Here is a 24,418-nt window from a genome sequence, read left to right on the forward strand (position 1 = left end):
GTTTGTGTATGATTTCTCTAAACTGTTGCAGTGACGGTGGTGTGAACAGAGAGAGAGAGAGAGAGGAAGAGAGTGTGAGAGCTCCTCAGTTGCCTTAGCAGCGCAGCCTCATTCCTCCACAGTCGGGCTTCAGTCCGCTGTACTGCGCGCTTCCCGGGGCTTCCCTCACGGCTCCCCATCAGTTAACCCTGTCACACTCCGCCTGGTCTCCATTTATTCCACCGTGCTCGAGATTTTAAAAAGAGAAGAAGAAGAAGGAAAAGAAAAGCAAACAGAACTCTGGGCCGCCTCCAAGTTTCCTAAACGCCCCTTCTCCGGCTGTTATGAAGGAAAAGGTGGCGGGCTGATCGGCTCAGTCACTCAGCGCAGGTGTGAAACCAGAAGCGAAGAGAGGATGGCTCTACGGACGGGGAACGGGACTGTGACGGAGTGGGGGAACCTCAGCGTGGAAGTTAGCGACTACAACGAGAGCAACACGAACCGCTCCGTCCCCAGCAGACCGGCCAGAGCCAGAGGTAAGAGCACACAGTTTTCCACAAATGAATCATCCAGGCTGAGGTGTTAAACCGCTACAGATGGCACCAACACCTGGCCCCAGACCCGGTATAAACAGATAAGGTGTTAAACCCTAATGTTGTTATTATTATTATTATTATTATTATTATTGTTGTTGTTGTTGTTGTTGTTGTTGTTATTATTGTTATTGTTATTAGTCTGATTTGGCTTAAATTGCCAACATTGTTCTTCAATATTCATCTTTTCATACAAACTAAATGTGAGTGATTAAAAAAAAAACAGCTTTCATTTCTTGTTAACAGTGGTGATTCCCTCCAAGTTACAAACAGACAAATGACTAATTCCTTGGTTACAAAAATGCAATCAATAGACCTCATGTAATTTCCTCTCCTTACTCAGATATGTAGAACACCAAATGATGTTTTACCTACAGATCATTTCCCCCCCACACTGTGTCAGATCTGTATTTTTTAAAAGAAAGCCATTTGCAATCAGGAGTTGTTTTCTTTCTTTCTTTCTTCTTCTTCTTCTTCTTTTTAAATCAGCTCTCCTCATCCTCATTGTATGTAACCAATCACCCAGCTTTCCAATTTACTGCTGCTTCTCTCTGCATCAATAACGCCCCAATCAGAATGAGCAGCAGCAGCAGCAGCGGCAGCCTTGTGCAGAGTGAAAAGCAGCTCTAATTCCGAGTGTTTGTTCTTCTCGCTCTCAAAGTGGGCAGGAGATTAAGCCCAACACCAGAGAAGATAAGGCTCTCACAATAAGTCTATCAGGACACCAGTTGAGCACACAGGCTGATTTGGAAAATGAGGTTGAGAGGCTCTTTTTAATTTTTTTCCCACCCCCCGCCTCTGCTGCAGTATCGAGAAAATTTCAAATCGTTCCTCGCTAAATAATTCAGAGCCATTCCTCCTTGTGTGCTGCATTACTTTTATTGACCTTATATGTGAGGCAGGCATCAACATCAGTGGGGTGATCTACCCAGAGAGCAATCTAACACTGTGAGAATTGTGGTCACATTGCTACGTCCACCTCACATGGCTGGCTGGCACATAAACTTCTTTTTATTCATCTTCATCCTTCAGGGTCTCCTCAGGCCATAAGACAGTGATGGATATGAATGTGTATTGTTACTCTCAGATATCCACAGCTGGGGCAGTAAATTAAAGCCCCACCCCGTCACTTGAATTCCTGATGCAAAAGGAACAGAAATGGTTTGTTTTGATGTTGGGGAGAAACAAAGAAATCAATTTAATATTATAAATGGACCTTGATGATAGCTTTCAACATAAAGTGTTAAATTTAAGGTTAAATTCCACATCAAAAGTAGTTTAGGTGAAATTCATTTTAAAAAGTTATTACAGTAGATGAACACAGTGCAAATATATTCTCACACACTGAAGTGGGTTTCATTTACTCTACAAAGTAGCTTCAGTTATTTAGCAACAATCAGTTTCATCAACTCAAAAATGGGAGAACATTTCAAATAAAGCCACATTAGTTTATACAGTGTAGCTGTAGATTCATATTAATTAGTAACTGTCTTCCGCCATGGGTGAAGGTTTTGTTTGCACATTTGGAGGTTGGGCATTAAGCGAGGACCAGAGGGATGCTCACCCTGGAAACTTTATGGAGAGTTTTGACTCATTTGAATGCTTCATTTATCTTTTGTTTACTTTGTTATTAATGTTATTTATGTAAAAGAAAACACAAAAATCTGCAGTCACTGTGCTGACAGTTATGTTTTTTGTCCCTGGCATCCCTCCTGAACTCCTGAAATCTATGTTTTCACTATAGAATAATGAGCAGATCATTTCCTCTCCCACTTGTTTCTCCTATAAGACATCATTGTATAGTGACAGATCCCAGTCACAGCTTTCTGTAGCCCAGAATGGGATCTTTAAATAAATTATTTTGTCTAATGAACAGTCAGAAGTGATGGGTGGGTGGTTTATAGCTGTATTTCTAACAATTACAGGGTGCTGTATTCAGCTTTATATCACAACTGCAGCCTGCGCTGTTAAGCATTTCCTTTTCTCTTAGTTACTATAGAAGTCTTCAAGTCGTGAGGTTTACCTCTCTGGGCTGGAATGGAAGTTTAAAGCATGAGCAAAAAGAGAGACGTGACACAAACTACTGTACAACGTGAAAGGAATGGGAGCATGCTGCTGTTCTAAAAAACTGGCGTACAGTAGATTCCACACTCACTCAGGCAGGTCTGAACATGAATATACGATGAATGTATTTTTAGAAATCACATGGCGTAAGCTTTGCAGGGATCTCATTATTAAACTAAACATCTTGAAACGCACTTAGAAGGTGTATTTAATGTTTTGTTCTTTTTTAACTACAGAAGAACCAACAGATTTCAGTTAGGGCAGCTCAAAAGAAGACTTCTGTTGTTATCTGCAGTCATTTATGTGTCTCTGTCCTGGATTAGACATGCATGTGGATGTGCATAAGTCAGCGAGTGCAACAGAAAAGCTGGAACACAGAACAGAGCAGGCGTTAGTGACATGAGATGTGACAGTGATTGTGTCAAAGGCAGCAAAGAAGGAGGCCCTCAGGTCGAGATGGGCTGCAAAGCGACAGTTGAACAGAAACTGTGAGTAGGTTAATATATCTTAACCAGCCTACCCTATTTAAGTAACCGGCAGGATGTGAAAGACTTATGCTATACCTGATTTTAAAGAAAAAGAAAGAAATTCAGGATGTCCACACTGAGGTCAGTGGGAAGAATATATTGCTTTCATTCACTTGCACCTTTTTCTTTCTGATTTTGATTTCTTTGTATGGTTTTCTTTTAAATTTACATTCTGCAGATGACTGACATGTTTTTACCGCTTGTCTGAAGAGTTGCTTAACAGATAGAGCAGCTGTAAAATAACGACTGCACAGAACTAAAACAACATCGGACATGCATCATTTCAAAAATAATCCTTCTGGACTCCTGAGAGCAGTTCAGTTCAGACATGGTGCTGCTTATGTGGAATATCTGTAGCTGCACCTTGGCTATGCTTAGACACTCTCCGTTCTCCAGATGATTCAAAGTGGCACTCTGCTGAGCTCACCCTGTCTTGCGATGAGTTATCTTGAAGTGGATCTCATGAGCATTAAATGAACATTTGTTTTTAGAAGGAATCCAATAAGTCGCCTTGGGCACTGAGCAAAAGTGGAAAAACCGGAGAGCAAGACAAGAGACGTGCTGCTGCAGAGTCAGCTGTGCACAGTATACACAGTAAAAGAGCTGGGAGTTTCTAACATTGTACCCATTTCTACAATGTTGTATCTTGTGGAAGAAATTAGAATCTTGTCCCCTTGGGGTGTTTACATAGTGGTGTTGTCTGTCATAACGCGATCACAGTAATCAGAGCTAATAATTGGAACATTTTGAAGCAACTTGTTGAGGTGAAACAAATTGCATGAATGCACTGTGAGTATAAAGATTTGAATCATCCTGATAATGAGAAGCTGCATCTTGATAAAATCCTGGTCTCTTAGTAAACAGTTCCTGCCTTTGCCCTCTCATCAGGTTACTCCATTAAAACAGCACATACAGATGAGAATAAAGTTATCAGGCCACATATGAATTAAAGCTTCTGTCAAAAAAATTCTCAAGTGCTTTTTTCTGCAGAGTGAGGGATTTTTAATATAGCATTTTTAAACATACTAGCTTCCATTAGAATTTTCTGTTTGCACACAAGAACAGCATTATTTTAGAAAAAGCAAGAATCATTAGCCCCCTTTTATTGAGCCATAACAAAAACCACTGCTGTGCAATGATGTGCTTTAACTCAACGCTCAAAGCTTTTAAAATCAAGTTAAAACAGAGGTTTTTCTTCTCATTTACACATAGTATAAAAACTCAGCAAGGATTTGAGTTGTCACTTGAGAAAGCATAATGCCAGAAAGAAAGCTGGAGACAGATATACAAAGTTATCAGAGCATTTCTGAGTGTCAAGACCTGGAGTGAGAAGTATGAAGAAATTCAAAGAGGGTCACAAAGTTTAGAACAAGCCTGGCAAGAAGAAACTAGTGAGAGATGGGTATAAAGACCCCAGAAAAACTGCCAAGACACTAGTGAGTGACTTAGCCAAAGAAGGCAATCACTAGAATCCTGCACAGGATTGGATTGCAAGGCTACAGACCAAGACAATCTCTACTTCTGCAGAAGAGACATCTTCAAACCGCTAAGAACAACCTGGAGTAAAATTATGTATACTGAAAGTGTGTCCTTTGGTCACATAAGATGAAACTAGAGCTCTTTGGCCGTAGAAATGCTGCTTATGTTTGGAGAAAGAAGGGGCATGCAACATGAAGAACTGTCCCTGCAGTGAAACACGGCGGCGTGAGCACTATGCTGTGAGGATGCTTCAGTGTTTCTGGAACTAGCAATCTTGTCAAGGTGGAAGGAATCATGAGAAAAGAAAGATAAGTGAAATTTTTTTAAAGAAAACCTCCAGCAGTCTGTAGCAAAACTGATTCCGAGTCATCGCTTTGTCTTCCAACATGACAACAACCCAAAACATACATTGCTTCTGGAGAACTACCTCCAAAAAACCAAAGAGAATGTTATTGTATGGCCTGCACAATGCTCTGGCTTTAATCCCTTTGAAAATCTTTGGGATGAACTGGAAACTCAGGTCCATGCAGGAAGACCATCAAGTCTGGAGGAGTCTGAGAGACTCACCCTAGAAGACTGGACTGGGATTATTTAGGAGACATGTGTGAGACTTGTTGAAAACAACAAGTGTCTGCAGACTGTTATCCAGTAAAGGATATACTGTTAGCATCAAGGGGGCTAATCATGAGTTTTTTGGTTTTTGTGAAACAATTTTGTTTTTTTGCACAATATATAATAATGTAAGGATCCAAAATAAAAGTAGGATGTTTGGAAAAATTCCCTGCTCTATTTAAAAGAATTTGGGAAATGCTTAAAAAAATAGGAGATTTTTAAGGGGGGTTAATAATTTTGTCCTCATCTGTATATCACAGATCTACACGGTGTATAGTGACACCAGCACTAATGAAGATCACATCAAACAGGAGCACGGTTTCAAATCCTTGGAATAGCTGTATTGATCTGTAATGTTCTCTGTCTGCACTCTGGCTTTATTAACTCACGACAGCGGAAGAATGGAATGAAGCCCAAGCCACAGTCATATAAGGTTACCCAATATCGGTTAGGCTCAGTGCATATAATGGGTGGTTAATGTCATTCTCAGTTAATCCTTTGTCATGCGATTCACCAGAGTGGTCTTAGAGACAAAAGAAAGACCTGTTTACAGCTGTGGCACATGAAAAAAGAAGTTTATTGAATCTAAAATATGAGCTTTAATATTTGATTGATTCTTACTTGGTGAACTTTAGGTTCCAATTAGTAGTTGGGCTGCATCGTGTCTCCTGGTGCCTCGCTGCTGGCTCAGTTTACAGCGTGATTTATAGAATTTCAGTGGCAAACGCCTTGACTGAATGTTTAATTCAACACAGAAATCCCTAAAGGGGAAGCTCTTGTAATAGCTATGAGTTGCTGGCTCCAATTAGAGAACAGAAGCGAATGAGAACACCACTGAATTAGTTTCAGTAAACTGGGGGTCAAACAGTGAATTCCCCTACTTTTACCCCTACTGGTTAACACTTCATTGACAGGAATTTTACTCCATAGTGATCAGCAAGTTTTCTTAATGGGTCTTCAAACAGAAAGAGACTACCAGTCCTGTAGCAAACACAAACCTTGGAATGCCAGTAAATTTCAATCACTTTTAGTGATGACAGGCAACATATCTATTAGGGATGATCCTGAGCAGACCCTGAGTTAAACGTTGGGTAAAATCTCACTATTAGATGTCAGTAGATTACAAATTGCAGTTAATTTAATTCTGGTTTTGTACCCCTCCCAATTCAAATTCATAATCCCAGCTATGGTGGCTGCTGAAGGACAAACATCTCTGGTCACTGTTCATCTGTAGTGAGTTCAGGCCGTAAGTCTGCTGTTTACCTCAGCTGTCAATATGACTGCAGCGTCCGTATCCCGAGTGTCACATCTATTTACTATAGAGAAAGCTGTACATTTTTGTGAAAGGAGTCCGATATGAGTCAATGTGCTCACTTCTGACTGATGACAGTGATACTGGGGTTGCAGCTGTTTGTTTGTTTGTTTGTTTTAGCTCTGCTAGCTGCTGTTGAGCATTGTTAGCTGGCATTAGTAACATTTTCTTTGAAGTGGATGTAATATTTTTTTACACAGACACTTAAATTCTCATACAATTTAAGAATGTTATCAAGCTGTTTATCAGAGGGAATGTGTGATTTTCAGGGCACTCAGCCTAACACTTAACAACGGGAGGGTTGCATGTCTAATCTGCTGACAATAAGCAATTGCAAAAGGAAGGGAAAGACATAACCACAAAGAGACAATTAAAATAAATGCAGGAATGTTAAATGGTCATATTTAGCTTGCAAGAGCTACTTGTGAAATTCAAATCTTTGAATTAAAATAATCTCCTAAGGTGTACTACATATGTGGCCGACTCTAACCACTTACATAAAATGTGATTAGGCAGAAGGCAACGCCCAGCTTGGCCACGGTCCAACGCGGCAACATGGTGGCTTCTATGAACAGCCTGCTCATATGTATTTGTAATGGAATAGGTCCAAGTTTATAAGTAACTTGTACATAAACGTTTACAAGATTTATATACGTAAATAGTCATATATAGTTTGGTGGATACTAATCTTTGAGAGCGTGTGTGGGAAACCGTCCAGAAGTGGTGGCTCGTCATTTGCGACCTCTCGAAAACTCAGAAGTTGATGTTTTTGAACCGTAGCGGTGAGAGAGAGGAAGGATGCTAGCATCAACTAGCTAGAGGAAGATGTCAACTCCACGGAGCATCAAGTGGTTACCTTTCTACGGTCCAAAGGTGTGGAAGTGGATTATAACAACATTGAGGCTTGCTACCCTCTACCCCGAAAAAATGACAGTGACAAACCAGCCATCATTGTGAGATTTGCAAACAGAAAACACAAAACAGCACTGTTAAAACAAGGAAAGAAACTGAAAGGATCCGATGTCTTCATGAACGAACATCTGATAAAAAGAAATGCGGACATTGCCAGGAAAGCACGTTACTTGAAGAAACAGGGAAAAATTCAAAATACATGGACCACCAACTGCAAAGTATTCATTAAACTCAATGGAACACCGGAACAAGCCAAAGTGTTGGTCATCAGAAATATGGAGGAGCTGGACAAATACTGAGGTCAACTTACTCTGGAGGTATGAATGCACATGTGACGTGACACACAACACAACACATGGCACAGTCCAAAAGAACTTCATCTGCATCCGGCAACAATATCAATATCAATATAACTCATTGGAATTCTCTTTATGATAATCTGGAACTGAGAACATTTCGATACACAGACCATAATGCTCTAGACTTAGAAAAGGATATAGACCCGGAAAATAATTTCTTCTACAACATTAGCAGTAACTGCTGCTACTTCACTGATGAACAGTTTAAGCACACCATCAACACGGAAAATAAATTATCAGTAATCCATTTTAATAGCAGAAGTCTGTATGCCAACTTCAACAATATAAAGGAATATCTAAATGAGTTGACAAATCCATTTGGAATTATTGCCATTTCTGAAACATGGATCAATGCGGAGAAAGGAATGGACTTTGGACTGGAGGGATATGAAGTGAATTTTGTAAATAGAAGGAACAAGAGTGGAGGGGGAGTAGCTGTGTATGTGGATAAAAACCTAAACTACAAGGTGGTAGAAAGTATGACAACTGTAATTGATAATTTACTAGAATGTATAACAATTGAAATTTATAAGGAAAAAGAGAAAAAATGTAATAATTAGCTGTATATATAGAACACCTGGCTCTAGTATTCAAGTATTTAATGACTTCATAGAGGAAATATTCTCTAAAACAAATCAAAAAGTTATGTTTATCTATGGTGATTTTAATATTGACCTGTTGAATCCGAAAAAGCATACAATGACCGACGAATTCCTAAACACTATGTACAGTTTGAGTTTACATCCTAAAATAACCAGGCCTAGCAGGATTACACCAGATTGTGCCACCTTACTTGACAATATTTTCACTAACAATATGGAAAACAACATTGTGAGTGGAATATTAATTAATGACATCAGTGATCACCTACCAGTTTTTGCAGTTTATGACACTAATTATAAGAAAAATCAGCATGAAGAACAACTGAGATACAGACGTGTAAGGACAGAAGAAACTATGAATGCACTTAAGAACGATCTATTAAATCAGGACTGGGACAATGTGTACAAAGAAGCTGATATTGATATTGCATATGGCATATTTTTAAGAATATTCATGGAGTTGTGCGATAAAAACTGTCCAACAATAAAATACAACAGAAAGCACAAATATTCAGATAGACCATGGATCACTAAGGGTTTACAAAATGCATGTAAAAAGAAAAATACACTCTATAGGGAATTCCTAAAACAAAGAACAAAAGATGCTGAAAATAAATATAAAAAATACAAAAATAAGTTGACCAATATTATACGTGTATGTAGAAAGGAGTATTATAGTAAAATATTGAACAACAATAAACATAATATGAAGGGAATATGGGATGTTTTAAACGGTATCATTAAAAATAATTCTGGACAACAAAGTTATCCTCAATACTTTATCGACAATGGCAATATTATGGAAAACATTGCTGATAAGGTCAACAGCTTTAATCATTATTTTGTAAATATTGGACCAAAACTGGCAGAACAAATTCCTGAGTCACTGCCATCAGTAGACTGTAGTGAAAACCTGATTGATAGGAACCCTAACTCAATGTTCCTCACATCAGTGGAGGAAAAAGAAATAATTGACATTGTACACATGTATAAATATAAAACATCTACTGATTGTAATGATATTGACATAAAAATCGTCAAGAAGGTAATTGAAGGAATTGTAGGACCTCTAACATATATTTGCAACTTATCATTTCAGACGGGAAAAGTGCCAAACAAAATGAAAATAGCCAAAGTTGTGCCGCTGTATAAAACCGGGGATAGACGCCACTTCACAAATTACAGGCCTGTTTACGGAGCCTTATACCACGTGGTACAGAAGCTGTGTGATGCTAAAATTAGCAGGGAAAAAACAACGGAGAGCACGTCAGGGATGACAGGAAAGTGACAGGAGAAAATCCGTCCCGGTCAACCACCCAAACATCAATAACGGGAACCTTATACAGCGCTTCCCTATACACGTCGAACTCCCACAGGCACAAAGAAATTATGGAGGCTATCACTTATCACCTGACCAAAGATATGGCTCCCATCAACACTGTGCAAAACGAGGGATTTTGGAAAATGATCAACACCCTAGACAAACGCTACACAGTGCCGTCCTGCAACTATTTTTCTATTGCTGCACTACCTGCTCTATACACGCAGTGTCGAGCAACGGTGGAGACGGAATTTCAAGCACTACAACATTTTGCGGCGTCCTGGGCTGCCCAGCTCTGGACTGAACGCTCGGGCCGAGACACCCAAACAACCATGGACTCCATTCCCCTGGAATGGGACCACGACTACGACCTGAGCCGTGGGCTTGAGAGTGCAAGCAGGGATCCCAGAGAGCCTTGAGGCCTGTGTAAAACTAACAGAACAAAGATTGAGGTCTTCCACTGGGGAGGTGGAAGCTGCAGACTCTCCTATACACCTTCTGGATGTCAGCCGTTCCACCTGCAAACAAACGGACAGCAGTCGCACTTCTGCAAGCAACAAACGGACATCCAGACAATTGAGCTGCGTATCAAAACCCTGAAGGAAGACCGAAGCAAAAGGGTCAAGTTAAGGAGGAGCGAAATAAGGAGAAGATGCTGGACACTGGAGAAAAGGACTGCCTCAATTGGGGCCAGAACCAGTATGGACAGAACTCTGAGCAGCAGCACCAATGGATGCAAACAGACTGAAAAGGAGGAGGGCAGGACCCAGGGCACGCTTCAGGCCGTGGTTTACCCAGAACACTACAACAGGAAAGTGATGAACACAAACACCCACACAAACACACACATCTACATGCACCGACTCAGAGTGAAAAGAAACATACATATGAACATATGCACTCGTTGATTGAGGGAGAAATGACACACACACACACACAAATTAAAATGTTGATTCAATGAACTGAGAAGTGATCCACACACACACACACACGCTGATGCAATGAAGAATGCTTTACTAACAAATGCTGCACACAAACATCCAAATACGGAGTTGGTTACAACAGCAAGAACTGATTGATTATTTATTGCTTAAATGTATTTCATGCCACGCAGAGGGCATTTGTGTAGATTTAGAGGACATGGTCTGAAGCACTTTGATAATGAAAACAATGTCTGTGCGTGATGTCTGTTTATGGCTCAAAGCCTCCACTGAATTGTTTACTGTGCTTCACACAGTCTAACAAGGAGCAGTGGTACAGAGCGAAAATGATGAATGAATGGTGTGAGTTTTATTTCGAAGAGATTATGAAAAGGTTGTGTTGATTCAACTTAGTTGTTTACGTTTTTGCCAAGGTAAAGAGTTGGTGTGTAACTAGTGTCCACTATTGAGTCAAGTAAACCCAACATGTTTTGTTGGTGCAAAAAGGAGTTTTGGTTGATCTTTGGGTTTTGTTTGACACTAGGTTGATTCTATCAGTGAGGTTTGGATTGTTCTCTTTCTCTAAGAGAGAGAAAGATGGTTTGAACTTTGGACATGTTTGCAATGGGCCCCAGTATCTGTTATTATATGAGTGTTTAATTGGTTACGTCTGTGTTTGCTTTTGTTACAGTGCACTGAGATAAGAACATCTGAGAGGTGTGATCCACCGGTGGTGATATTTTGGTATTTTGTGAGTTCCTGATTTAATAAATCAGCTCTTTAATCCAGGCCTGAGAGATTGAACTTTAAAGCGCTATAAAATATTCTTATTGAAAACAGTCGCAAAGTATTTTTTCTCCATGATTATAATGGGCTTGGGAGAAAATTGACTTATATGGGACACTGATCCTGAAGCCTAAAAGGATTGCAGCGAGTCAATCCAGTCCAAAGAAGGAAAAACAAACAAGGAGCTGTTTCCTTTAAAATGATGACGTCATCTTGCTGGTGATGGAGCCTCGAATAGGCTGCGCGTGAGACTCCATTATCAGCAACTTTTGGTATGAATGTGTGTGGATGTATGCATATGACTGACAACTAAAAGTCATGGACTGACGACTAAAAGTTTAACTGACTTGATACTGAGACAAAAACGGTGCTGACTTTAGGATTATTGAATGTCCACAGACAATTCACCCAGCCTGTAAAAGATGGGTGGATGTTTTGTTTTGCTTTGTTTTGTCTGCAAGAACAGAAGAATGACAGAGACTAAAGAGCTGTAGCTTCACAGCAGTGTGAACTGCAGACTGAACCCTTTGGTTGCTAATTTTGAGCTACTGATGTTTGCATTAAGGAAATTGTGTTTTAGTAGCTGTGTTTTAATTAAGGTATTACATTATATTGTTGGGAATATTAAATGCTAAAGTGAAGAAAAGGTTTGATCCCACTCATGACTGAGCATGTTATTATTAACCATAGTGGGTCACTATAGAGAGTCAATTAATTTTAGAAAAAAACAAACAAACAAAAAACCCTCCACCGAGGTTTATGAATAAGAGGGGAATGATAGACAGCCACACTCAAAATGGAGATATGTAATGATAAACACTGGTCCCCGTCTTTTGGGCGCTCTCTTGAAGTAGTCAACAATTTAAAAGTAAGATAAAATAACAGGGGCATGTGCTGAGGGGTGGTGCTGCACAAGAACAAGAGTAAAATAAAGAAAATATTGTTTTTAGAAGTGCAAATTAAAATGTACCATTACACTCAGAGGATCAATATGAAGCTTGATATTTGTTAATTTCGAATGAAGTACATGACTGGTGACTGTTCTGTCCTGAGCTTTTGTTTTTACAGCACCCGCTTGATCACACCAACAGTTTCTCGCCACCGAAGAGGGGTACTTGAAAAAATATTGGGGATGGAGACAAGAGAAAAAACCACAATAACAACACTGGTCCGGCCGGGTTGAGTCAAACGATGATTTAATGATCACACACGTGGGAGATGGACACTGATGCAGACAGCCTCAAAATCTCAAAATGGTGGAGCATTGCTCAAACTTTTATAACCTCTGGTGCCTCCACCTTATCATACAAAGCCTAAACATTCACATGCTTTCTCTTACACAGCGCCTAAGCTACGACCTTGGCTCCCTGTTTATCTGCTCCTGCTGAAATGGGGCAGAAAACTCCAGCACACTCTGTTCTCTTCTACTCAGACAAATTAGACAATAACCTTCTGCGAACAGTATTTCTTATAACTCAGCAATATAATGCATCATAAAACAATATCATTCATTCACAACAAGTCAGCAATTTAATATAATGCAAATCAGTTTAACTAATGCAATAGTTATCAGCTTCTTCTAATTCAGGAGAATAATGCAAACTAAAACTACATAATAATTCACAATCTTTAATTAGGGGTATAACATGGCATAAAATAATATCATAATTTTACAATTCCCCCTGATGAGGTCATTAGAATAATGACCTCACAAACACCCTGTAGCCCAGTGTGGCCGGGTTCATCTCTTCTCACTCCTGAGGTCCTTTGTCCCCCTGAGGGGCAAACCATATGTAAGATGACCTCTGTGTTTACGCAAGTCAGGTGCAAGAAAAACTAGGATTCCAACAGTAGCAGGTCCAGATGACAATGTCCTTGTCTCCCACTGCTTTATTTGGTGTTCCCTTATACCATTCAGACGTAGACTAGAACCTCTGTCCGAAGAGCTCTTAACCTTTATTTTATTGCTGCAGCTACCAGTGTCGTCCAGTTGGGTGATCCTCTGCTCTTAATTCTCCAACCTTAGGGGTTAGACAACCCTTCAGTCGTAACACAGATCAGGGGATTATTCTGCTCCGATTTCAAACAACGATCTGTGTATCCTCCAGAAAAGAACAGGAAGGTGTCCCCCTTTTTGCCCAAAAGCCTCTCGAACTTCGTTGGTCTGGTGTTCCCGGATTTCCGCCAACCCCTTCATGGTTATTGCTGTGTTTATGGGATCCATCCTTTTGTGGTGACTAGCTGGAGCCCAAACGCCATGACCCTTGGACCCAGTTGATGTCTCGGCAGTCACTGTGTCTGACTCTGCTACGGAGGATCCTCGCATCTCTGTGACCTCGTCTGGTGTCTGTTCCTTTCTCTGTAAGAGACAGAAAACCAAAACACCTCTCTTCCTAACCGATTTTGAAAAATTTTACCATAACGGGTCCCACCGAAGAAAGATAACTTTTTTACGACCAATTAAACAGTCTCTGTTACTTCTGGAACAGTTTCTGTCCTAATTTGTAAAACTATTAAACAGTATCTGTTACTTCTGGAACAGTTTCTGTCCTAATTTCCCTACCAAACTACCTGAGCCTTCAGCTCAATATCCAGGGACTCAAACCCAACATTATTACTTTCATATTTCTTCAACTTCATTAAACATTCTTAAGCAACTTTAACTGCATAACACACGGTGATTCTCATCAAAATCAAAACAGACACTCTACCAGTAATTTCAGTGAGTAGACTTTAATTTAGTCATATCCAATTTGGCACATTTTGGAAATCATTCAACAGGTAGTGCCTTACCTTTAGATAAGCCGGCTTTTGTCCACTCACATCAGACCACTGGCTCGTGCCTGTCCGTTCGACAACCTCGGACCGTCCAAACTTTTAAATTCCACCCCAATACCACAGGACGAGCCCCCAAGCTGTTAAGGTTCAAAATATTGGGGATGGAGACAAGAGAAAAAACCACAATAACAACACTGGTCCGGCCGGGTTGAGTCAAACGATGATTTAATGATCACACACGTGGGAGATGGACACTGATGCAGACAGCCTCAAAATCTCAAAATGGTGGAGCATTGCTCAAACTTTTATAACCTCTGGTGCCTCCACCTTATCATACAAAGCCTAAACATTCACATGCTTTCTCTTACACAGCGCCTAAGCTACGACCTTGGCTCCCTGTTTATCTGCTCCTGCTGAAATGGGGCAGAAAACTCCAGCACACTCTGTTCTCTTCTACTCAGACAAATTAGACAATAACCTTCTGCGAACAGTATTTCTTATAACTCAGCAATATAATGCATCATAAAACAATATCATTCATTCACAACAAGTCAGCAATTTAATATAATGCAAATCAGTTTAACTAATGCAATAGTTATCAGCTTCTTCTAATTCAGGAGAATAATGCAAACTAAAACTACATAATAATTCACAATCTTTAATTAGGGGTATAACATGGCATAAAATAATATCATAATTTTACAGCGGCAACAACAAAACTTGTGAGACATTTGTTGTTTTTATGTTTATTTATTGTTTTCATGTTCAGTCTCAACTGTTACGAAGATGATGTGCAGTTAATAAGTGCAATAAATATTTGTACTGGAAAAGAAAATCGTGAGAGAATCGTGATCTCAATTCTAAGCCAAAAAATCGTGATTCTCATTTTATGCAAAATCGTGCAGCCCTACAATCAATCATGACATATTAATTAATAAACTGGAACAGTACGGGATCAGGGGGATTGTACTGCAATGGGTGAAAAATTATTTAGGTGACAGGAAACAATTTGTGAAGCTGGGTGTCCGTTCCTGATCATGCTTGGACATTGCTTGTGGTGTTCCACAAGGCTCTGTACTGGGTCCAAAATTATTTATTATTTATATAAATGATATTTGTAAGGCATCTGATATATTAAAATTAGTATTATTTGCAGATGACACAAATATTTTTTGTTCTGGGGGGAATCTAAAGGAGCTGCTGGATACAATTACTTCAGAAATGTGCAAAATTAAAAAATGGTTTAACAGGAACAAACTATCGCTAAATCTAAGTAAAACTAAAATTATCTTATTTGGGCATTCCCTTAGAAATGCACAGGTGCAGATTCATTTAGATGGTATGGAAATTGAAAGAGTACTTGAACATAAGTTTCTTAGTGTGATTATAGATGATAAATTAAACTGGAAGTCTCATATAAATCATATACATAACAAAATTTCAAGAAGTGTCTCAATCTTGAGTAAAGTAAAACACATTCTGGACCACAAATCACTCTACATTCTCTATTGTTCCCTGATTGCACCGTATTTGAATTACTGTGCAGAGGTTTGGGGCAATACTTACAAATGTTCGCTATCATCAGTCTTTATATTACAAAAAAGGGCCATAAGGATAATCCATAAAACTGGTTACAGAGATCATACAAATCCACTATTCTTAAAATCAAAAATTCTAAAATTCACAGATCTGGTTCATTTTCTCACTGCACAAATTATATATAAAGCAATAAATAACCTGCTTCCTGACAATATTCTAAAAATGTTTTCTAAAAGGGAACGGGGATACAATTTGAGGGGGGAATAAAATTTAAAACATCCTCGTATCCGTACAACATTAAAAAGTTTTTGCATCTCTGTGTGTGGAGTGAAGCTGTGGAACAGACTAAGTAAAGATATGAAGCAATGTCCAAGCATGGCGCAGTTTAAAAAGCGGTTTAAGGATATGGTTTTTACAGGGTACAGGGAAAAGGTAGAGATTTGATAGGGTGTTCTTGTCTAATATTTTCATGTGTGTGCGGGTGCACAGGTATGTTGGTATGGGTATATATATATATATATGTATATATATATATGTTACACATAACATGTAATGTAATTGCAAGGAGGTATTTCTGTAGTCTATTTATACTAGATAGTGGAAAAGGGGTGGGATTAAATAAGCTTATGCTTCTTCCTGCTCCTTTTTGAACATGAACGTTATTTGGAGTTGTGGTTGCTCGTTTTCCTTTTGTTTTGCTTTGTTCATTTGTCTTTTTTAATTCTATTTTGTTGTACTTTTTCAACATGTTCAAAATAAAGATTCAATCAATCAATCAAAAGCTATTTGCAATCTTTAAATTTAAACTAAAAGTAACTTATAAGACGTATTACATATGTGGTCGGTCTCTAGCCACATACATAAAAAAAGATTATGAGAATACATTAATTTGTAGTTACACAGTAAACAATGTATATTTGAGTACAACAATTTTTTTCTATTAAATAGCCTCAAAAAATGATTTACTGTGCCTTAAAACTTATATGAGGTTTTATGCAATTAATTGACATGCATACAAGTCACTGAAGAGAATGAAACATACCATTCATTGATATATGGTTGGTAAATACATTAGACTGTTGACTAGCCAACAGGATCCTGGAATGTTGCCTAGCGACCAGCCATGTGCTAGATACAGTGATGCCTGATGAGCGGTTCTGTGGACAGGGCTTTAGATTCACCCAGAGCACAAAGAAACACGTATTCATATAGCACCACACAAATCAGTTTTTAAGAGCCTATTTACAAGAAGAGACCAAAAAAAACTAGCTTATATGGAAACACTTTTTAAACTCAAGAAATGTTAATCAATCAAAGAAAGCTATGTGAAGCAAGTAGGTCTCAAATGTAAAGTATGAGGAAATAAACTTATTCTCATTTTTTGAGCAGTTAGATGAGCAAACTAAGAAGGAGTTTAGCTGCTTTTCACTAGCCAGAACAAGCAACCCACCCAGTACCACAGTGACCTTTCTAATAAGCTAGCTAGCCACTGAACATTAGCTGAAAATGTCAAACCTCCAAAGTCTCATTTTTAAAAAAAAAAGTAATTTAATAAAGAGTTCATTCATCATTGGGTACTGTGTAGTACTCAACATTTGTCTGCCTGTTAGCGGCTTTTCTTTAAATACACACATACTGCTACTATGGATGTGCTGTTTCCATTAAGTTTTTCTCACACTTTACATATTCCGCTGTAATAAATATTTCATCTGTGGGTTGGTTTGCTTGGATGATTCTAAGCAAAAACATTCAATTAATGGCAATAAAACATGTTAGTGATGAAAAAAGGAATCAGTGGCATCAGAAGCAAATGAAAATATCAGAGACAGAGAGCATTGTGGGTAATTGAATACATGCTGAGTTTGTTCTTGCAGTACAAACAAGATCCTTCCAACTTCTGAAAAAAAATCTAAGTAATGTAGGATCAATATTCCTCTCTCATGGGGAGCCATAGTGGAAAGACTAATTCAGTTGAATTGTGCTGACAGCTACAGTAACTCACCTCATTACAGTGGTAAAATGCAACACGTCGACTGATTTCTGCACATTGAGCTAAATTACTGTGAAAGGATTCATCTGCTACCACTTTTTTTTAAAGCTAAGCATCACAGTGTGGTAATGTGTAGTGCAGAGGTTAAATATGAAATCAGTCAGGCTTGTGTAAAGCTAAAATCCATCCACCAGATAATGTGCACCAAAATGCAGGAATCCATTTTTATCATTTCAGACAAGTCGAAAAGAGAATTACATACTTGTCATTGGGTGAAATCAGTCCTGGGGATTCAGTGATTTTCTTCTGTCAGTAAAGAGAAGCGTGGAGTGTGACACCCTGCCCTGATCCCTATCTCTTTAGTGAATCTTTTTGGATACGAGACAGGCTGTCAACTCTTTGAAGCAACCTTTGCAATTTCAAGGTGGCAGATTAAAGAGACAGGAAGTCAGTGATGTAAGATGCTGACCTACTGGCTGCGTGGACACAATAAACGAGGCATTAGAAGGAAGCACTCTAAAGCTTAAACGCCAAGTGTGCTTGTAGTAGTTTATTCACAGTGTGGAGTGTTTACTAGTTAACAGCGAAATGACGCCAAAACACGGCCACTTTTGGTTATAAGGAAAAGGAAATTTATATGTGATAACCAATAGGGTCTTGTGCCTGGAAAGCCTATCAGACCAACATGGATCAATTTCAAAACAGCCTTTTCTTACATGAATTCAGTCAGTTTGTTTTTCATGCAGTCTTTAGTGTAGGAACACTATAAATGGGAAATAACAGCAAAGAATGGAGAAAGGCTCTTCATTCGAGGCTAAGGTTACATTGACTGATTTGGTTGTATCTGACTTCCTGCCAAAATGATCAAATCGGATGGGTCGAGCAGATTTTGTTTGTACTGCATGAATGTAAAGGAACTAAATGCAAAATGACAGGGCCAAGAATCCTCTTCAGTTTCTCTAATGTTACAGTGAGCACAGAGCGCACCCTTATGATTTCATAATGTTGGCTCAAAGGGAACCCAACATTTGAGACGCCACCATGCTGCTGCAGTTCAACAAACTTTGTATAATGAAAGTACAGTTACTTATAAAGAACACAGCGAAATAATGAGATGAGAGCCCTCGCTACAACAAAGAAAAGAGGAAGAAGACAATTAACAAATCACATGACAGGCCATCAGATTCTGGCTTTTCCCTGAATCAATATTAGTGAGCTAAACTAATAGAACCAAAACTGAAAACAGGACTGGCAGAGTCTCCCAACTCAACTCATAACTAGAAAAATTTGCATTTCCTGCGAAAATGCAGTGTGGATGCCTTAACGGCTGAAGATATCTGCTGAAAAAAGCTGAAAAAGTTGAAACAAAAAAAAAAAAAAAAAATGCCCTGAGCAGGATTCGAACCTGGCCCACCTGGTCAAAGGGCAGCTATTTAGCTCACTGAGCCAAACACTTTCTCACAAAGAAAAGGTGGAGAGATTGACAATTGTGCTAGCAGAATTTGGGCAAAAAAAAGGGGGTGAAAATTCTGCTGAAAAGAGTTCAATCAGCAGAATTTCTGCTGAAAAGAGGTGAATGAGCAGAATTCTGCTGAAAAGAGGTTTTTGCTGAAAAAGAGCTGAAAAAGTTTGGATTTGTGCTGAAAAGGGGTTAAAAAAACTGAAAATTTTGCTGAAAAGGGGTGAAAAAAATGAAATTTGTGTTGAAAAGAGTTTAAAAAAAGTTTAACTGTTAAGTGAAAGAAATGTTGCCATAAGCTGGATTTGAACCCAGGCCTCCCAGTCTGAGAACGGATGCTTATCTCACTGAGGTAAAACACAGCTCAGCCCATCATGCAAAATCAGTGACCACATTGATAATGTGTTCCATTCATTTCAATGGTCAAAAGTCATAACACACATCAGCAGAAATAGCAGAATTTTTTAAAGTTTAAACATAGCATTTCTGCTAAAACTTAGTATTTATACTAAATAATATTTTTTTCCTGCCAAATCATAGCATTTGTGCTGGAACACAGAAAGTTCCACCAAATCATACAATTTGTACTAAAACATTATTTATGATTTAGCAGAAACATTGGGACTTGGTAGAAATACTATGATTTACATGAAATACTTTGACTTAGCAGAAGTACTACAATCTAGGAAAAAAGTACTAAAGCATAGCAGAAATTCTATCATTGAGCAGAATTACTAGGATTTAGAATAAATACTAAGATTTGGCACAAACACTGATGTGGCTCAAGAACCTTTATTGTGCAGTTATACTATGATTTGGAAGAAATACTATACTTTGGCACAAATACTATGAGTTGGAAGAAATACTATGTTTTAGCACAAATACTATGATTTGGCTCAAATACTATAACTATCCTCAGTCAGAAGGAGAGGCTGACATCCAGGGATTAGATTACCACAGGTGGAGTTTATTGCGGTCAGATGGATGGTACAGGGAGGTATGGCATACAGTAGGAGGATGTGGAGAGGTGATATGGTGTGGTTTCTATGATTAAGAACAGGGTATGCATTACAACATGCATACAGATTAAAGATTAAGAAAACTGGTAACAAATTCCTCCACTACAAATCAGTCTGATGCCACTTTTTACAGGGTTCCCGTTTACTAAGGCACTACCCAAAAGGCGCCACAAGAGGGCACTCCAACACAAGAGATGACCTATTTACACTGATGCACTTAGTAAACAGCCCCTACTTAGCCACTACATAATACAGTGATATTACAGTATACAAATTCACACGAATACTATGATTTGGCAGAAATACTATGACTGAGTAGTAATACTATAACATAACAGATTTCCTAAAAAAAAACTATTAAATTGCAGTAATTCTATGACTTGGCAGAGATACTACGTTTTAGCACAAATACTATAACAACGCAGAAATACTATGACTTAGTAGTAATACTATAACATAACAGTTCAATGTTCTTGCACAAATACCACAATATGGCAGAAATACTATGTTTTAGCACAAATACTGTGATTTGGTATAAATACTATGATTTGGCACACATACTATATTCCGCAGATACACTATAACATAACAGATATTCTACAACTTAGTACTAATACTATAACATAACAGAATTATTATTTGGGCACAAATACCACGATTTGGCAAAAATACTATGATTGGGTACAAATACTATGATTTGGCAATAATACTGCATTTTAACACAACTACTGAGATTTAATTGAAATACTATGATTTAGAAGAAATACTATTACTCCATACAAATACGATACTTTGGGACAAATACTATGTTTTGGTTCTAATACTATGATGTGCAACAAATACTATGATTTGGCACAAGTACTATGATTTAGTACAAATACTATGATTTGGCAGAAATACTATGACTTAGTAGTAATACTATAACATAACAGATTTCCTAAAAAAAAACTATGAAATTGCATTAATTCTATGACTTGGCAGAGATACTATGTTTTAGCACAAATACTATAACAACGCAGAAATACTATGACTTAGTAGTAATACTATAACATAACAGTTCAATGTTCTTGCACAAATACCACAATATGGCAGAAATACTATGTTTTAGCAAAAATACTGTGATTTGGTGTAAATACTACTATTTGGCACACATACTATATTCCGCAGATACACTATAACATAACAGATATTCTACAACTTAGTAGTAATACTATAACATAACAGAATTATTAATTGGGCACAAATACCACAATTTGGCAAAAATACTATGATTGGGTACAAATACTATGATTTGGCAATAATACTGCATTTTAACACAACTACTGAGATTTGATTGAAATACTATGATTTAGAAGAAATACTATTACTCCATACAAATACGATGCTTTGGGACAAATACTATGTTTTGGTTCTAATACTATGATGTGCAACAAATACTATGATTGGGCACAAGTACTATGATTTAGTACAAATACTATGATTTGGCAGAAATACTATGCCTTAGTAGTAATACTATGACATAAAAGATATACTATGGTTTTGCAGACATACTATGATTTTGCACAAATACCATGATTTGGCACAAATGCTATGATTTAGCAGAAATACTATGATTGGGTACAAATACTATGATTTGGCAATAATACTGCGTTTTAACAACAACTACTGAGATTTGATTGAAATACTATGATTTAGAAGAAATACTATGACTCCATACAAATACGATGCTTTGGCACAAATACTATGATTTGGCACAAGTACTATGATTTAGTACAAATACTATGATTTGGCAGGAATACTCTGATTTGGCAGAAATACTCTGATTTAGCAGAAGTACTATCTTTTGGTAGAAATTCCTGCTAAAAGATACTATTTCTGCGTTTTAGCAGAAATAATGTAATTTGGCATAAATACTATGATTTGGCATAAATACTATGCCTTAGTAGTAATACTATAACATAACAGAATTATTAATTGGGCACAAATACCACGATTTGGCAAAAATGCCATGATTCAGCACAAATATGATGACATGGCAAAAATACTATGATTGGGTACAAATACTATGATTTGGCAATAATACTGCATTTTAACACAACTACTGAGATTTGATTGAAATACTATGATTTTGAAGAAATACTATTACTCCATACAAATACGATGCTTTGGGACAAATACTATGTTTTGGTTCCAATACTATGATGTGCAACAAATACTATGATTTGGCACAAGTACTATGATTTAGTACAAATACTATGATTTGGCAGAAATACTATGCCTTAGTAGTAATACTATAACATAAGGGATATACTATGGTTTTGCAGACATACTATGTTTTTGCACAAATACCATGATTTGGCACAAATGCTATGATTTAGCAGAAATACTATGAATGGGTACAAATACTATGATTTTGCAATAATACTGCGTTTTAACAACAACTACTGAGATTTGATTGAAATACTATGATTTAGAAGAAATACTATGACTCCATACAAATACGATGCTTTGGCACAAATACTATGATTTGGCACAAGTACTATCATTTAGTACAAATAATATGATTGGGCAGAAGTACTATGTTTCAGTACAAATACTATGATTTGGCAGGAATACTCTGATTTAGCAGAAATACTATGTTTTAACATAAATACTATCTTTTGGCAGAAATTCCTGCTAAAAAGGACTATTTCTGCTTTTTAGCAGAAATACTGTAATTTGGCATAAATACTATAATTTGGTATAAACACTGTGATTTGGCACATATAATATATTCAGCACATATACTATAACATAACAGAAATATTATGATTTGGCCCCAAAACCATGATTTTGCACAAATACCATGATTTGGCAAATATACTATGATTTTTCAAAAAATACTATGATTTAGCAGAAGTACTAAGATGTAGTAGAAGTACTTTGCTTTAGCAGAAATACTATGATTGAGGAGTAATACCTAAACATAGGAGAAATATTGATACACAGACACACATACACAGACAGTAAAGGGAACAGGAGCTGTTGAGAGTCTGGGCTTGGTATATGTAGGTCAGTTAAATTAGCTGCACCTGCTGTAGTCAGCCCTTACACACGCAGACACAGAGAGAGGTGTGAGTTTTCTTCAGTGTATTTCTGACATTCAGGATTCCCCTCGAACAAATGGCCATAATTTCCTAACCGTAGAGGCTAGAACGGTCATTCAGACATTGTTTTGTTCAGAAGAGATGGGGGAATCTTCAGGTCTTCATAATTCAGAGATAAAATATAAATTATTAAAGATATATGACTTGTAATACACTGTAACTGAGTAGAGGCGAAGCAAAAACTGCCTTGACTTGCTCTCAAACAACCTTTGGTAACTCTAAATCTATATGGAGCATCAAAATCATTCTTTCACCGTAAGAAACAGCAGGCTTTGGTGAACAGTCATGGAAATTTTCAGGGCTCTGTGGAAATCCATCGAAAAGATATGATGAGAGAAAAAAGTGCCTCATTTCCAGAGATTGAAATCTGACGAAATCTGAGCGAGGGACAAATTTCCACCCCTCAATCAAGTCTAACTCATCTCAGAACGGTAATAGGTGAGAAAATAATTCTTGAATTGTGAGCATCAGGAGTGTCTGAAGATATACAGGGACAAGCCTTATGTCTTAACTTCGCTTCGTTAAGGAGATATGACAATTTGAAAATGCCTCTCATTAGAGAAATCCAGCGGTGATTTTGAACAAACTCTCCATTGAGTTTATATGGAGAGTTTTCTGACTTTGTGTTACTCTGAGGAGATTTGCAAAATAACTATGAGTCCCACAACAATGATAGGGACATTTTCTGAAAGCCAGTAAAAATACCTACGTTTTGGTGTATAATCTGTGGGGCTTGAGTGGAAATTGAGCGAGTAGCAAGAAGTTGTTTGGACATGAAGAGAAAATTCACACAGTTTCACTGTCCCCTCTGAGTTAATTGCATAGCAACCATAGCAACGCATGTATTTTCTGAAAAATCACAATTTTGCAACTGAAGACTTAAAGAGAGATAAGATGAAAACAGTAGAAGATCTGAAAAAGCTGAATCATACAGGAATGGCCCAATCATTTGAGAACGTTTTAAAGTTTGAATGGAGTTTCTAGGTGAAAGTATGAGGCAGTAGTTAAGTTTCAAAGACAA

General features: G+C 37.8%; 1 protein-coding gene across 1 annotated transcript in view; it reads left to right on the plus strand.

Annotated features, from left to right (window-relative positions):
• Positions 1 to 394: 394 nt before the first annotated feature.
• Positions 395 to 24,418, plus strand: part of LOC308394123 (cholecystokinin receptor-like) — a gene marked incomplete at its 5' end in the record, with an annotated part of 74,743 nt that continues 50,719 nt past the window's right edge. Inside the window, one exon of the mRNA XM_080878295.1 lies at positions 395 to 515. Coding sequence (XP_080734421.1) covers positions 395 to 515 — 121 coding nt within the window. The remainder of the gene's footprint in view (positions 516 to 24,418) is intronic.

This window comes from Rhamphochromis sp. 'chilingali' (assembly GCF_963969265.1).
Source record: "Rhamphochromis sp. 'chilingali' genome assembly, chromosome: 3".
Lineage (NCBI taxonomy): Eukaryota > Metazoa > Chordata > Actinopteri > Cichliformes > Cichlidae > Rhamphochromis > Rhamphochromis sp. 'chilingali'.